Source organism: Panthera pardus, unplaced genomic scaffold, assembly GCF_024362965.1.
Source record: "Panthera pardus isolate Hobbes unplaced genomic scaffold, ASM2436296v1 HiC_scaffold_6, whole genome shotgun sequence".
NCBI classification, from domain to species: domain Eukaryota; kingdom Metazoa; phylum Chordata; class Mammalia; order Carnivora; family Felidae; genus Panthera; species Panthera pardus.
Window position 1 is genome coordinate 24,124,505 of NW_026526991.1, and position 16,510 is coordinate 24,141,014.

Below are 16,510 nucleotides of genomic sequence, written 5' to 3' on the forward strand. Positions count from 1 at the left end.
CCTTCCCTTATAGTATACACGGGGAGAATTCCATCAGAGTGAGGGTTTAACTCCACTCAAAGGTCAGGACTTTGAATCTCAGCAGCAAAGAAAGGCTGTAACTGGGTATCCTGAAGCTGGGCTCCCTCCTGAAGGGCTGTGTCCAGTCTGCCTGTGGGCTTCTGAGCTGGGACACAGAATTGAAAAGCCCAGAGTTGGAACAATACTTGGCAAGTCTTGATGCTTTTTTATGAAAGAGATCACTGGGCTTATAGCCTGGAAACTAGAAACAGGAGGCTCTTTTTTAGAACAAAGGCTTAATAAAGAACGTGAACTAAAGTTTGCATTTTGTTCCTGGGACTTTGTTGCTTAGAACCAAAGCATGAGAAGCTTTGGTAGTTAGTAGCTTCCACTTGCAGTAGCAAACTGGAGGGCAGACCTCTTGTGCATGGTGTGGAAAGAAAAACTGCTCACGCTGACTTCTTTATTCATTTATCAGCATATACAGCAAGCCGCTGCAAACCACTCTTACACCGTGGCCAACACTGACCAGCAATTTCTGATAGAAAGTCTAACAGAGTTTGCAATTTATGAAGGATTTTCACATTAAATCATTTCACTGAACTCTTTTTAAAATGCCTAAGTTGAGTATTTAGCCTTTGTTTGTCAATATTAGTAAGAGTGTGCTCAGAAGAAGGGGGCAAGGAAAGAGGAAAAGGCCAGATAGGAGGAGGAGGAAGGATGGAAGGAGGTGGAGTGAAAATCCAGTCCTGAGCTTCCCTGAACGTGTGCCAGCGGTATGTGCCGGGTATCGCAGCAGGCACTGTTGACTAATGGTAATTCCATGGCTAAAATAAAATGTGCCGATGTTCATAAGAATGTTTTGGTTCATCAAGGTATAGTTTAACAGCTCTCTGGGGGATTATACCGAGTGAAAAAAATGACACCCCCGAAGGTTACATACTGTATGGTTCCTTTTATATAACATTCTTAAAATGACAAGATTGTAGAAACGGAGACCAGATTAGTAATTGTCAGAAATTAGGGACAGTGGTGGGGGGTAGGAAGTGAGGTATCTATCAGAGGACAAGAGGGGTCCTTGTAGTGACAAAATTGTTCTGTATCCTGACTATTAATGTCAGCATCCTGGTGGTGATATTGCACTACAGTTTTGAAAGATGTTACCACTGGGAAAAAGCTGGCTAAAAGGGACACAGGATCTCTCTATATTATCTCTTATAATTGCAAGTGAATCTATAATTATCTCAAAATAAAAAGTTTAATTAAAAAAGGATGGAAAAATAATATGAATAATACATTTATTAAATGTCTAATTACTCTGTTGAAAATTAGCAAATATTTAGGTAGGCCAAAAGCCACTCATGAAGGTAGTTTCTAATGGTCAAGTAACCCGAGCCTCATTTCACATTATTTAAGGCTGGAAAAGATAAAGACGAGCACAGGGTACTGAATATTTACCAACGGCATTACACTGACACTATACCAAATGTGTTGCGTGCTTTTCTAATGTGATTCTCCACGAGGAGAATGTACAGACCAGGAACTGAAGCACACAGATATAAAGTAACTTGCTCACAGCCATACATACAGTCAATAGACGGTGGAACCAAGAATTAAATCACGTTTTTATCCGCCGATACACTGCTTCGGAGACCTTCAGCAGACTGCAACCGATGGGTGACTTGTCCACCATACCGTGTTCTCACAGGTGGTTCAGAAAAGAACGTAAAGGCGTTAGCTGCCTGAGATGTAGGCAGAACGAGAGCAAAACTCTCGAATGGCTAGTGTCCAAAGTATTGACGAGGGAAATGGGTAAATTTACACCTGCTCCTCTTCGCGGATTTATTTTAATATAAAGAACATTTGTGCAGAGATTTTCCAAAGCTTGCCAACTGACTCAGCTATATGAGGCAAAGGTCAATACCCTCCTGACATGAAAAGATAATCCCATTGTTAAGGGCACAGTTTGTTAATCAAGACAAAACCATTTAGCAAAATGAATGAAGTAAGTGAAACTGAATGTTTAACTCAGTTTTCAGCACATTGAAAAGCAATAGACAGATTTGCTAATGGGACCCCTGCCTTTCACCTCCTTCGAAGTCCTCCAGAATGACTAAACTTCGGGAAGCCGTCCCTTTGGTTCTGAACTGCTCTTCTATCCTGAATGAAGCCAGGCTTGCTCGATGCAGCAATCTACACACCTCTTGCCACTTAGATGGTAAACACACAGTATCAGGTTCGCGATTATATTTTGGTTTACATTATATCCAAGTATCATTATACCAGCAAATTGCGCGTCTAACAAGAGTAGGACCAGCACTTTGAGCACAGATAGCACAAAGGCTCTCGGTTCCATGATGAGCGAGAGCATATTTCACCTTGACACTATTGCTGGCAAATCTCTGAGAGATGAGCATTTTGAAAATGCTATAAACAGCTTAGCCTTTTCTTAGCATTTTGAAGAGCACATTAATAGCCTGGCCTTTTCTTAAGGGCTTTCTTTTTCCCTTAGCCAAATTTGACAGCTAGAAGTGAACAGTGAGAGGATGGAATCAAAGTCAGGGCTGTGTTTTAAAAGCAGTGTGGAACTGATGTCATCTGGCATTGTCTTCAAAAGAATATAAGAATATTAAGTGGATGTCTCATGAACTTAAACACAAAGGAGACTCTTCACTTGAGGACAGAATGATAATGTCTCACAGAAGAAAGATGTAATTCTAGATGCCCATAAAATCTATTCAGACAGCTTTTGGCTGGTAAGAAAAAAAGAAGAAGAAGAAGAAAAAGAAAAGAAAAAAGAAAAGGAAAGGAAAGAAAAGAAAAGGCAAGGAAAGGAAAGGAAAGGAAAGGAAAGGAAAGGAAAGGAAAGGAAATCTGCAACTCTCAACTTAACCAATTATAATATTAGTAAAATTAAATTTTAAATACTTAGTAAACACCTACCCTAGAATATGTGAAACCTTAAGCCCAATGCTGTAAGCGACATTTTAAAGAGAGTATTGTTATTGCCACCATTTGGAAAGTTATGCTAAAAAGAAACCAAGAGGCACACGGTAATGTAATAAAATTAGCTGAAGGAAATTAAATAGCTTAGCATCACCCTCTAGGATTTAACAGCCTAAAAAAATGGGAAGTAGAGGCTCTCCCACATAAATTGGGACTATATAACCTCGCCTACGATCCAGAAAAACCTCCCAGATCACTTCAAAGGCTGCTCTGAGAACCCACCTAGGTTATCCCCGGTATAAACACACTCAGCAACTTCAGGACAGTTACTGAGCATCTCTGGGGAGAGTTGCTGACTAATTTTAAAAATTGCCTAAGTAAGTTGCCAGGAGCGGCCTCTGTTCAGAGTAGGAAGAGGCCCACAAATTGGGAGAGCTTTACTGGATGTCGTGGCAGATTGCATTTTCCCAAAATGGTTGCAACAATAGCTCCCGACCCACATGCCCTTCTTATAATTTGATATTAACACTCCTCCCACCAGGAGGTGGAATCTGTGTCCAATCTTGGATCTGGGTGGATTTGGGACTCGCAGGGAAAAGCCATTATGTAACTTTAAAAGCTAGGGCATAAACAGTGATAGAGCTTCTGCCTGATTCTTTTGGAAGGCTCGTTCTTAAAACCCAGAGACTATACTGCGCCGAGGCCCAACCGGGCACACTGAGGTCACGTGTCATGTTCCGGCCCACAGTCCAATCTGCGTTCCCAGCCCCATAGTCAACAGCCAGCGTCAAGCACCAGACCAAACTCGCATTTGAGCCTTCGGGGATCCCAGCCCTCGGAAGCTGAATCATCCCCAACCTTCAGGTCTATCCAGCTGATGCCCCAGGTATCATGGAGCGGAGACCAATTGTCCTGTTAGGTCCTTTGCAAACATGTGACCCGCATTTTAGTGAAATGGTGGTCGTTTTATGCCACTAAGTTTGGGGTGCTTTGTTATAGAACAGCAGTAACTGGAACAATGAAAATGGGAAATGTATGTGGTTAAAAGTGAGGCATGCAGCCATTCCTAGCACCGGAATTACCGCAGCTTCTCTTTCAGCCTCTCTTTCGGGAATGTACTCAGAGGCTTCATCTCAGGCATGTTGCCTTTCCACTATAGCTGCTCCGCTACTTACAGGGGAGCAAGGGAACTAACTGCAAGGGAACTCAGATAGCTCTTCGATGATGATAACAATGTTTTGTTTAGGATTGTGCCTGGCACTGTTCTGAGAGTTTACATGGATTGACTCATCGAATCCACACAACAAACCTATGAGGTAAGTACTATTTTTATTCTCATTTTACAAATAGGGAAACTGAAGCCTTGAGGTTAAACAACTTTCCCAAGTTTACACAACTAGCAAATATCAGAGCTGGGCTGGGATTTGGAACCAGGCAGCTGCGCTCCCAAGCAAGCCTGTGCACAAGCCACCGCGTGCACCACTTCCCAAACGCTGACTCTAACTCTCCCTCGATCCAGCCCCTCCCTCTGAAAGGCCAAGAGCACCCAAATTGAAAAAGTGGGACACTGCTGGCTTCAGTGTCACGATAATGGTCCGGGCACAGGCTCCGGAGTCTGCCGGTCTTGGCTGGGACAGTTACCAGCTGTGGTGACTTTGGGCGGGTCTTTTAAGCTCCGTTACCTCTTCCCTCCTCCTCCCCCTTTTATGCAAAACAATCATCCATTTTAAAGCCACAGCTCTTGTCTTCATTAAGCATTAGCCTTACTCCTCCTTTCTAGACTGTCAGCCTCTTTGGGACAAGGACTTTGTCTTTCTCACTTCTGAGTGCTCCAGTGGAGCCAGCATGGTGCCATGTACTCAGCTGCAGCTTGTAACTGAGTTGACTTTAAAAAAAAAAACAAAAAAACAAAAAAACTATTGTCTTTATTTTTGTATCCAGGGCTTTTGGGATTTGTTCTGTTCTTTCCATCCCCATGAACAAAGCCATAAAATCATGCTCTTACCACTGAGTCTGCTGCCAAAATGAGGACTTGGGTTTACTGCCTCTTCTTTCAAAGGTCTTCCTAATCAGAGGAAAAGGCTTTCACAGGCACCCTTGATCATGTTTATATCTACCTAAGGATTCTCTACTGCCTTCCGATCATTTTCCAAAGTAATTAAAACTCCTAACCATGGGCCACAGGAGCTTCTACTAACTTGATTTCTTATAGGGAACTATTGAACCCTTCTCAAAAGACACCACAGGGAATTTCTCACCTTCAGAATTATGCCAGGATAATACCAGAATATTAACTGATATTATTACTGAGGGAGGGGTGTCTGGCCCCCAGGCCTCCGTTTTACCCTGTATTGTAATTACTTCTGTATTTGTCTGTTTCTCCTGCTAAACTGAAGGCAGGGACTCTGGTTTTTACTTTTGTATCCCAAAGTCTAGCCCAATGTCTGGCACAGAGAAAGCACTTGACAAATGTCTACTATTCAAATGCATGGAGTTGATGAGCTCAGAGTCACTGATAATGTCCAGATTGCAACCCAGGGGGATCTCTGGAAGATGTATCAAGAACATTCATTGATTTAACAAAGCATTTATTGAACACCTTCATGAGAACCAGCATTGGGCAAGGCAGTGAGAATAGAAATGTAATAAGATCCAATCTTACTATATAAGACCCAATCTGCTCTAGTAGGGGAGACAAATATGGAAGCACATCATTAGAACTTATTTTGGTAAAAACTAAGCACAGAGATCTAAACCATGGGGTTGAGAGGCAGTGATAACAAGAAGGCAGTCTGAGTTAGGTTAACAGATTACATGTGTTATTTCCCATTTAACACAACCCAGAAAAAGATAAGATGCTAGCTAGCATTGTGGAATGATCCTCCAGCTGATGGCCGGGGCCATGAAATCATAAGGGGTCATATGGTATAGGTGGCCACATGATAGAATCAATACCCTCAGACATAAAAGGAAAGATGCTAATGACTAAACTAAGAGAGGTTAATATATCTGACTCTGTGTCTCCCTCTACCTATTCTTCTACCCTCCCTATACTTCTTACCCAAACCTGCTGAAAGATAATGATCATTTTAGTGGCCACCATGTGGTTGATGTCAATATCTAATCACAAACATTAAAAAATGATCATTTTAAGAATCAGAAATAAGAGACCATGTGTACACTAAATTCAACTGTGTGAAAAGGAAGTCACATGAGGTACATAAACAATGCAGTGGAAGTCATTAGAACTTAACTGTCATTAAGGATTTTTTTTACACTAAATTCAAGCTATATTTAAGAAAACATATTGCATAATTAAACTATTTTATGTGCAGCTGGGGCTTGAGAAACAATGGCAGACATCAGGCCATCCTGGTGCTTTCTCAGAGTAGAAGGAAGGAGTTTCGGGATCTATTATGAGGTAAATTCATGGCTGCTGCAATCCACCAAGCCTCTGGCATGCGGTCAGCTGCCTCGCTAGTACTCTTCTCTTGCCTTGACCGCCGTTGGCATTTTCCACTCCATGTCCAGGAAGGCAAGGGTGGCTAGAAAAAACCCACAAGCAAAGATGCCTGGTTCTCTAACGAACGTATGACTTCTAAATCTCAGCGTGGCCTTCAATCCTCTTGTCCTTGGTCAGCTTCCTCGCTCCTCACACCCAATGACTGTGAACGCTCAAGACCTTCATCTTTCCCTTGGAGACCAGACACTCAGCCTCCTGCCCACCCTACAGAAGGTAAACTCGCCTCCACTTCAAGGAGAGTGTGAAAACCTCCGGGTGTGAACTGCCCCAGTTTCTCCCACCCTTTTCTTACATACTTACTCACACTCCCTCTCACCTAATCTGCCACCTCAAGACCTAGAGAAAGAGGAGTCTTACCTCTGTTCCCAGTCAGTTCTCTCACTTGTGCTGTCAAGGTCTTTATGTTCCCCGAAGGCCCCGCCTCCATCATTTGTCCTTTTCTCTTCTAGAAAGGCAGGCTCCACCCCTGCTAGCTCTCTCCTCTTATCGCAGCCAGTCTCCTACCCCTCCAGACTTCTCACCCAAACGTTCCTGAAGATTCATGTACTGGTGCAACTTTCACTCTCTCACATCTCACTCCTCAATTCCCTGTAGCATATGCTCCCTATTCTAATGAAACATTTTCTGGGTGTAGTTTGGCAAAACATGCAGTTCCTGGATTTAAGCAGAACTGTATTTGACTCCTGCCTCCTCCACTTACAAGGTACAGGATCCTGAACATGCTGCTTAATTTCTTCATTTCTAATGTGGGGATAATAATAGTAACCAACTTCACAGAGTTCTTGTAATATTCAATGACATACTATATGTAAAACACCGGACAGTGACTGCACCGGCCATGTGCTCGATAAAACTTGTTGCTAGTAGTCGCATTTGCATTTTAATGATGATTATCATTATTATTCGCCAGGCACTATGCTAGGTCTAGCTAGAAATCCTGAACTAAAAGAACTCCTACCAAATTATGCAGCCAAGAAAAACTAATTTGCAATCTTCTCATACAATGTGTCTTATCTCTCTTGGCTTAGGATCACCTTTTCCACCTTCAAACCAGGATCTGCTCCTAGGAATTTCCTTCCATACTGATTCTGTATGACTCCGGTCAGTTCTGTACACACACACACACACACACACACACACACACACACATGCACACACACATGGTAAATTTATCTGTATCATGTGAACCAACAGGAAAATATTTGATTTAGCCAAACCCAGGAACTTTAACCTATGCTGCTTTTGCAGCAACAGAAGTAACTACACCATGCTCTGAGGGCAGTTGGAACTCAATAATTACTGATGAGCAGACAGTTGTATATAATGATTTAGTCCTCCCCTTGGTCAGTCGCAGCAAGGACAGAAAGCATATTTTTAGCATCATGTTTGAGTCTTACCTGACAACTTGGAAACTGCAATAATTTAAACCTATGTAGGCAAGGGAAGGATCGCTTTGTTGTTGATACACCAGAAATGAAACCTAACGGTCATTTATATTCTGTGATTACTCGCTAAGAAGGTTGGCATGGAGCACTCGTTTCTTTTCTCCATGTTCTTGCTATTCTGTGTTTTTGTCACAGGCTGCGTGTGGCAATATTTGTTTTAATCGGGAAGACGCAGTACAGGCGAAGGCGACTGTAACACGTATGTTCAGTAAGGAACCGAATTGCACAGCAGGCTCTCATCTCAGTGACAAAAATGGCTTCACTAAGGCATGTAATTTTCTTTGTCTAACAATTTGGTTTTAGGAACAAGCTCTGACACTCCCATGCCCCACCTCCCCCAAGCACTACTAGGTAAGGCTGGCTTTCAGTGAAGGTATTAGCATGGGGTTCAATTGGGGGCCCCTTCTCCTGGACTGGTGGACCCTTTCACTGTGGGGACCTCAAGTCAGGATCCTGCAGGCTGACCTAATGCCTCCAGGGTTCAATAGTGGTTTACATCCCAGACAAAGAAAATGGTTCCTGGTTCTTTCCTTCTCTCTCTCTCTCTCTCTCTCTCTCTCTTTTTAAAAGATTTTTCTTAATTAATCTCTACATCCAATGTGGGGCTCAAACTTACAACCCCGAGATCAAGAGGCGCAGGCTGCACTGACTGAGCCAGCCAGTAATCTTTAACACGATTACTCCCCCTTTCTATCAATATTTCAAAACAAATTTGCATCCTAAACATCTGTTTGAAATTAGTTGACTCAGGGATGAAGAATTCACACACGGAAAGCACGACCATGGTAGAGGATGAAAATGATGATGACACCTAAAGAGCTAATAATTACTAAGCATTTATTTATGTGAGGCTCTATTTCTGATACTTAACATATATGATTTCCTTTAGTTCTCACGGCTGTGAAGGGTTGGCATTATTACCCCCGCTTCAAGTATGAGAACGCTGAGGCTTAGAGAGGCTAAATAACTTGTCTAGGGTCACACAACTAATAACACTCAAGGCTAGGATTCCAACCCAGGTCGGTCAGACGCTAAGGCCCGTTAATGCAATAAATCATGTATCTTAAATAACAGCTCCTTTTTCTGTGACCTGTTTTCAACCACAGTTTGCACAAAATTAGGTTAAACTTGATTTTTATTATAATGTCTCCCATGGTAAATCTATGTATTTCTGTAATACAAAATTAGGTTCCCATTTAAAAAATGGGAAAAGGACATGAATGGCCAAATGAAAAAAAAATTAAGGCAAATGCTAAATTTCAGATACTTAAAACTTAGGGGAATTTAATTTAAGAAACAGTAACCAAGCAATACACTGTACTAAGCACTGTGAGTATTCAAAAATTAAGATAGTACTGCTCCTGCTCCAAGAAGCTGATGATCTAGTGGGAGGAACACAGTGTAGGTCTTACCTCAAATGGCATCTCCTAAGAGAGGTTTTCCCAGACCACCTTACCTAACCTGTCGCCCATTCCCGGTTACTTTCTATCACAGGGGTTAGCAAACTTTTTTTTTCTGGAAAGGGCCAGAAAATAAATAATTTAGGCTTTGTGTGCCATATGGTTTCTGTCAAAACCACCCAACTCTGCTGCTGTAGCTCATAGCAGCTATAGATCATAAATAAACAAATGAGCATGCTGTATGCCAATAAAACTTCATTTACGAAACAGGCAGTGGGCCAGATATAGCTCACAGGCTGTAGTCTGCTGACCCTACTCTAACACATCACTCTTTCTTTCTTTCATAACACTTAAAAAATCTGAAATTACCCTGCTTCTTGATCTATTACTATTATTTTCTCTTTCCCTCCACAAATATGTCAGCTCCAAGAGAGTGAGGTCCTTGCTGCTTGTTCACAGCTGGCTCTCCAGGACCTAGAATGGGGTTCCTGACACATAGACAGTTCACTCTAAATATTGTTGATTGACTAAATGAGTGAGTACTATTTTACAAAAGGAGAAACACTGACTGCCAACAAACATATAAACTATATTTGACCATATTATTAATAAATATAAAATAATTGAAAATGTCTTTTTTTTTTTTACTTATCATACCTAGAATGGCTAGAAAAAGAGAAGGAGGAAGACAAGAAAGAGGGAGAAGGGGAAGAGAGAGGGCTAGAAAGAGGAAGAGGGCATGTGTAGATGAATGTGTGGTAAACTGGCCCCCTCAATTACTGCTGATGAGAGAGAGTATATATCCAGAAGAATCAAAAGCGGGGCCTCAAACAGATACTTGCACATCCATGTTTATAACAGCATTATTTACAGCAGCCAAAAGATAGAAACAACTCAAATGACCATCCACAAAAGAATGGATAAACAAATGTGGTACATCCACAGAATGGAATATTATTCAGCCTTAAAAAGGGATGAAATACTGATACATGCTACAACAAGGATGAACTTTGAAAACACTGCTAAAAGGAATAAGCCAGCCACAAAGGAGCAATATTGTATGATTCCATGTAGATAAGGTATCTAGAATAGGCAAGTAGTAGACTAGAAGTAGAAAGTAGAACAGAGATTATCAGGAGCTCAGGGGAGAGAGAATGAGGAGTTATTATTTAATGGGTACAACGTGTCCGCAATGATGAAAATTTCTGGAGATGGATTGGCTGCAGAGCATTATGAATGTACTTAATGCCACTGAAGGGTATACTTAGAAATGGCTAAAAGTGTAAATTTTATATTTTATATATCCTACTATAATAAAAAAGTATGTATACTTTTTTACTCCAAAATCTTGCTCCTAAAGAAGTAATTCTGAGGAGATAATACAGAAGGGTGAAATATGCATATACAAGAATCCACCAACCTCAAGATCCATGAATAAAAATCTAGTTGTATACATAGAGCCTGACAACAAATACACAAAAGAAACTTTTATGCAGGCATTAAACATGACAAAGTAGACTTTTCACATAAAAATATCTCCATAGCATTATTGTTAAATGAGAAAAAAAAAACAAGCTACAAATACATGTACAGTATAATCCCATTGATGTAAAAATTCTAAAGTTTCTCTCTACATGGAAAACACTGGAGATATCTTTGAGAATGCCCATAGTTGGTTAGTCTCTGAATAGTACATTTGAAATTATTTTAAAATTATCTTCTTCATAATTCTCTGTACTTGATTTTTTAACAAAGAGTATTTTTAACCAAAATAACATGCTATTATAAACTCATGTTTATCACTTTTTCACATTAATTAAGGAGGGTTAGGCCCTTGATACTTTCATAATAGCTGTTTTCTATATTTCTGTTTCTATAGCAACAATAATACTTGCGAGAGAATCAGATACATTTTTACAAAAGATACGTACCTCAGACAATGGTGTTGTATCTCTATCAGTCAAAAATAGATTTATTATTTCAGAGCAACATTCAATAATCATGTTCTAGAAATAAGAAGACAATATAGTGAGGTTGAACTTACTGGTAAACTACTGTATTTTAGTTATAAACTATTTACTCCATTTGTCTTTTTTTTTTTTTTTTTTTTTTTTTTGCATCATCGCCTAACCCTAATTCCCCAGGAGAAAACTTACAGAGACTCAGAGATCACAGTTCCTTAAATAATTAAGGTTATTTAAAAAGATACAGGATGATCACAACAGATAAGACTTAATTATGAACAATACATGACTTCATTGTTAAAATTCATATGTTACAGAAGAATAACAAGTGAGGTAATTCACACCGAATTAAGTTTTGGAAAATCACTTTTCTTCTGAGAAGAGAACCCTGAGTTGAAGAGATTCAGACCCCAGAGAGGGATTTTAATCAAAGAAGAATAGCCGAGAATTGAGAAAAAAAAATGGAAAAAGTAAATGAAAAGGAAGCAAGAGTTAATATCGTACGTTGTCCATTTTTGATGACACTGCCACAGCCCCTACTGTATGGACACAGCCATGTTTATGTGTGGACATCTGATCTACCCATAAGCAGTGGTGAATCAATCAGATTCTCTAGCATTTCATGTAAGGAAGGGTAAGAGAAGAGAGTTACAGTCAGTCCTGACTATATGAGCTGAAGGTCCTGATACGAACTCGGAAAAGGCAGCCATTGTACTAGACGTACGATGCATAAGAGAAGGAAAAAGAAAAAAGAAAAGATGAGTAAGAGAAGGGAACAGGATGAGAACTTACACCCCACCCTACGAGTAAGCGCAGGCTTGGCTCCCGACTCACCAGTTCCATTTTCTGTGAGGCCCATTGTGTTTGGTTTCCAGTCCTTATGTATGAGCTTACTTATATGCTGCCACATACTGCCTCCCACCACACCTACTTTACTTGAGCTAGTGTAAGTAGCCTTTCTTTACAAGGCCGTGGGAGATAAACTATGCCTACTTTGTGATGTGACCAGCATCCAGCAACAATTCACTTTTATGAGAGCTTTAATAGATAAATGTATCAGCATTCAGAAATATGGAAATGAGAAAGTTCCATTAATTTTTATTTTTAAAATAATTTTTTAATGTTCAATTATTTTCCAGAGAGAGAGACAGAGCACTGGCAGGGGAAGGGCAGAGAGAGACAGAGACACAGAATCTGAAGCAGCCTCCAGGCTCCAAGCTGTCAGCACAGAGCCCATTGCAGGGCTCAAACCCATGGACCATGAGATCATGACCTGAGTCGAAGTCAGACACTTGACTGACTGAGCCACCCAGGCGCCCCACATTAATTTTTAAATTATGACTGACCAGTGATGATTAAAACCTTGAAATAAAGAAGCAATTCACAGCCCTAAGTCATATTACATTTAAGTTTTAATAAATGCATGAACATAGAAAAGATCAAATTCCAGAGTTCCAAAGCTATAGTTAATTGAATACAACTTAACAAATATATTCAAGATGCTGTGGAGCACGAAGATGAGGAAACAGAACCTACCCTCACGAAGTGTACAGTGGCTGAGAAAAATAGATTTGGACACATCTAAATAAAATACCAAGTAGAATGTGGTCAGAGCATGGACAGGAATAGGTTATAGGAACCTAGGGGTGGGAGACAGAGGAATTATAAGGAACAGAGAAGACTTCCTGGAGGGAAGGTCGTGAGAACAGAGCCTTAAATGAGTAATAGCATTTCACAGAGAATGGGGACAAGGACATTCCAGGAGAAGGAAGGCATGTAAGCAACAGAACAGTGGATATTCAAGGAACATAAACATATGATATGGTCTTTACTACAGGTGTGTATAGGAAGCATGGCAGTATGAGTGAGGAGAAATAAGGCTGGAGAGGTGCACTTATAATAGGACATGTAAAAGTTACGAATTTGAATTTTACTGCATAGGAAATCGAAAGGCACCAGACTAAGGAAACAATGATCCAATTGCTTTAAAAAGATAATTCTGGCTATATTTTAAAGGTGAACTAGACTGAGAAGAGACAAGAGAAAGAGAAATTAGCCGGGAGGTTACTCAAACTGTTTGGACAGGAAGTGATCATGGCTAGAAGTGGGCCAGCTTCAATGGGACCAAAAAAGATGGAGGGCAAGTAGGATACTAGCACTGATCGGGGAATACAGCTTTCCTGTGAGGAACCTCCCAGGCTCTTCGTCCACTTTAAGACAAAGGGGATACCCTTTCGTCTCCACACTTACACTTCTCATATTTATCTAATTTCTATATTTTTAATTGAGTTGTCAGGACTGGTTAAAATACATTTCCTTCTTATAGGAAAGGTTTCAATAACAGCCATGATGGGTTACTGTCATGATTTCATCAAGAGCTATCAAGCAAAATGAGACTGTGTACGTCATTAATCATTTCACATAACAGATGAAGACAGCAATATTACCTGATAAATGCCTTCCACTACCTGTCTCAACATTTATCAAACAGAAATTTCACCTCAACAACATCCTATTTCTTTGGCATTATTTGCAGTAAATCACATAAACACATAGAAAATTGGCTGATTGGATATCAGGTTGTGGGAGGCCTCACATGACCTTTCTACCACAGAAGTGAAGCCTCGAGCTCATCAGCCCGGGCAGAAAGCTGCCAGAGGTGTGTGGGTGTGTGGTTGGCAGGGGGCTGGAAGGGCACAGAGTGACCCTTGTTCAATCTTTGCCATTTCTCCCTTAAAAAGGAGCATCTATCGATTCTATGGAGAATGGTTTACTGAGTTACTTCAAAAATAACCATGCCAACTCTGACTTAGTTGAAATCCTCACCTTCTTTCACCTACTGTATGGAAAAAAACTTCCTAAATTGTTTTCCATCCTCCAGACTCTTGGTTCCCTCATCCCTCCTTCACATGCCACCGGTTTATGTCAGCCAATCACAGAGTGGATCATGAGATGCCCTTCCAGGTGCTGCCCCCTCCCCCTAACCCCCACACCCAGCCCTGCCTTTTCATGGCCCTTGCCTACAGAACAAAGTTCACTCGCCATTTATTCATTCAGCACCTACCGTATGCAGCCTAAGTGTCATGAACTGGTAATGAGCAAGACAGAAAGAGAGCCCTTAAGGAGCCAATGGATGGTCTAGTGGGAAGAAAAGGAGAGACAGACTCTTACAGCACCATGTGGTGAGTCAGAGAGGAGGAGTCACTTAATTCCACCCACCTCTTCAGCCGCATCTCCCACTACATTCACCCTGTTCTCCCATCACAACAGACATCTCATCGTCCCTTGAATGCAACATTCACTTCCATGACTTCACACCCCTTCTCTTGCTGTATCCTCAGTCTGCTATGAGTGCCCTCCACAGGTCTTCAACTAGAAGCTCCCCAAGCGAGTACTGGAGAGGCACTATGTGTCAGGCACTGGGCTAAATATCAGAGATAAGATGATGAACAAAACCTCCAGCAAAGGAAGTCACAGTAAAGAGAGATGAAGAGACACATAAACAGATAACCTTCAAAACAATGCAGTAAGAGTACAGGGTGTTTTGGGGTATTTTGTTGGAAGGTTGCATGCAGATGTCAGAGAGATACTAAAGAACATGACAATTGGGGAAAAGAAGGTTTAAAAGAAGTTTTGCCTTGTGTTATGAAAGAATTCCCTCTTGAATGTTCTTATGAGAGACTCCATAAAGATTTAGATTATTTTCAATGGTTTTGAACAGCAGATTGATGTTTCTTAGAATGACACATTTTGCTAAAAGAGGACCACCCAATGGCTAGGCTCATTATGAATGACATCTGGGTACCTACGTCCATACTCATACAATGATTAATCTCCTCCATGACAAAGACCTAATTGTACTGATTTCTGCATGTCCTTATCTCCTCCCCAAGCCTGGAAAAAATTTTGCATATAATATTTCCTCAAAAAGAATTTGTGAATTGATGCTAATGTTCAATTTCATTTTGTTCTTTGTTTTCATAGTACTTTGATATTTGGGATATGTTGACTGTATACTAATTTTAATTGCCTTGTACAATCCAGGCATCCCATAAATGTTTGCTGAACTAACCTTAGGTGAATTGGTAAGCATATTTTAGGCTCTTCATATCAGTATGCTATCACTCCAAATAAGATGTTTTTCTCTTAAAATCAGGATCGTGTGCATTTTTCATATGCCTTAAAGTCCCTGGTAAGCTCTGAAGACACTCCTAAAGCTATGAATGACAGGTTAAAATAACTCAGTCATTCTAAGCCAGCTTTGTTCATTTTAGAAGGACGTACACGGTTTTCAAGCCAGAAGTGATTAGAACACCTGTTCTGTAGCCCTCTCGATACATCTTAAATTAATATCTGTGTTCTGAATTTCTTAACTTATTCCAGACCATAGGCTTTGGCGGGGGGTGGGGGGGGGGAGGAGGTGGTAAAAAAGGGAAAGGAACAAGAAAGAGAGTAAGATTCATTATCCCCCATATCAACCAAAGGTACATTTTCTGGTACCTTCTATTTAATAACCCACCAAAAATCTATACTTTGATAGAAATAAATATAATAGATTATAGAGGTTATAAAATCCTTTCCAATTCCAGACCAGAATCGATCTCTTCAAGTGTCCTAGTTAACTTCTAATTAGTGCCAAGTGAAGGTTGTCATGACAACAAACTGGCAGATTTAGTCAATGGGATTTGTTAGAACACAGAATATGGTTGCCTTTTTTTTAAGTGCCAGTTAGCATACTGGAAAAAAAAAAAAGAAAACTTTATATGTTCCTTCTTTTTCTCAACTTTTCAAGTGTTCTGAACTAATCTGTTTGCCAGTTCATCTAAACAGATATTAGTTTGTCTTCCATTTGATGACATTCTCTTATATAGAGAACCAACAGAACTGTAACATATTTAAAAATGCCCTCCTTAAAGCTGAAGAAACATTTTCTAAGTTAAGGAACAAGACAAACTCAAAGATACACAGAACATCATTACTGAAAGTAGTCTGTTTTACTCAAGGACTGATCCACTGACATATACCATTCTAGTCAGGACAAGAAAGCAAGCCACAAACTCTGGTTAAAGGGACTCTGGATTCCTCCCTCTGCTTACATTCAAATGCTCTCTCTTATCCCCATTTATTTGGTATTTTCTTATATTCATAGTCAACCTCTTTACTGAGAATGCCAGGCTCATTGTAATAAATTTGATTCCCACATCAGACCCCACAGAAATTCTGGTGACTCAC

General features: G+C 40.4%; 1 protein-coding gene across 2 annotated transcripts in view; it reads right to left on the reverse strand.

The window, feature by feature from the left end:
• CFAP54 (cilia and flagella associated protein 54) overlaps positions 1-16,510 on the reverse strand; it is a 290,383-nt gene that overhangs the window by 11,058 nt on the left and 262,815 nt on the right. The window contains exons 67-68 of one of the 2 annotated variants that reach the window (XM_053894838.1): positions 11,246-11,320; positions 6,282-6,491 (exon numbers count right to left, since the gene is read on the reverse strand). In XM_053894838.1, the coding sequence (XP_053750813.1) occupies positions 6,330-6,491; positions 11,246-11,320 (237 nt within the window). In that variant the 3' untranslated portion in view covers positions 6,282-6,329. Of the gene's footprint in view, positions 1-6,281; positions 6,492-11,245; positions 11,321-16,510 lie in introns of those variants that run through there. The other variant, XM_019446503.2, reaches the window with a different exon arrangement.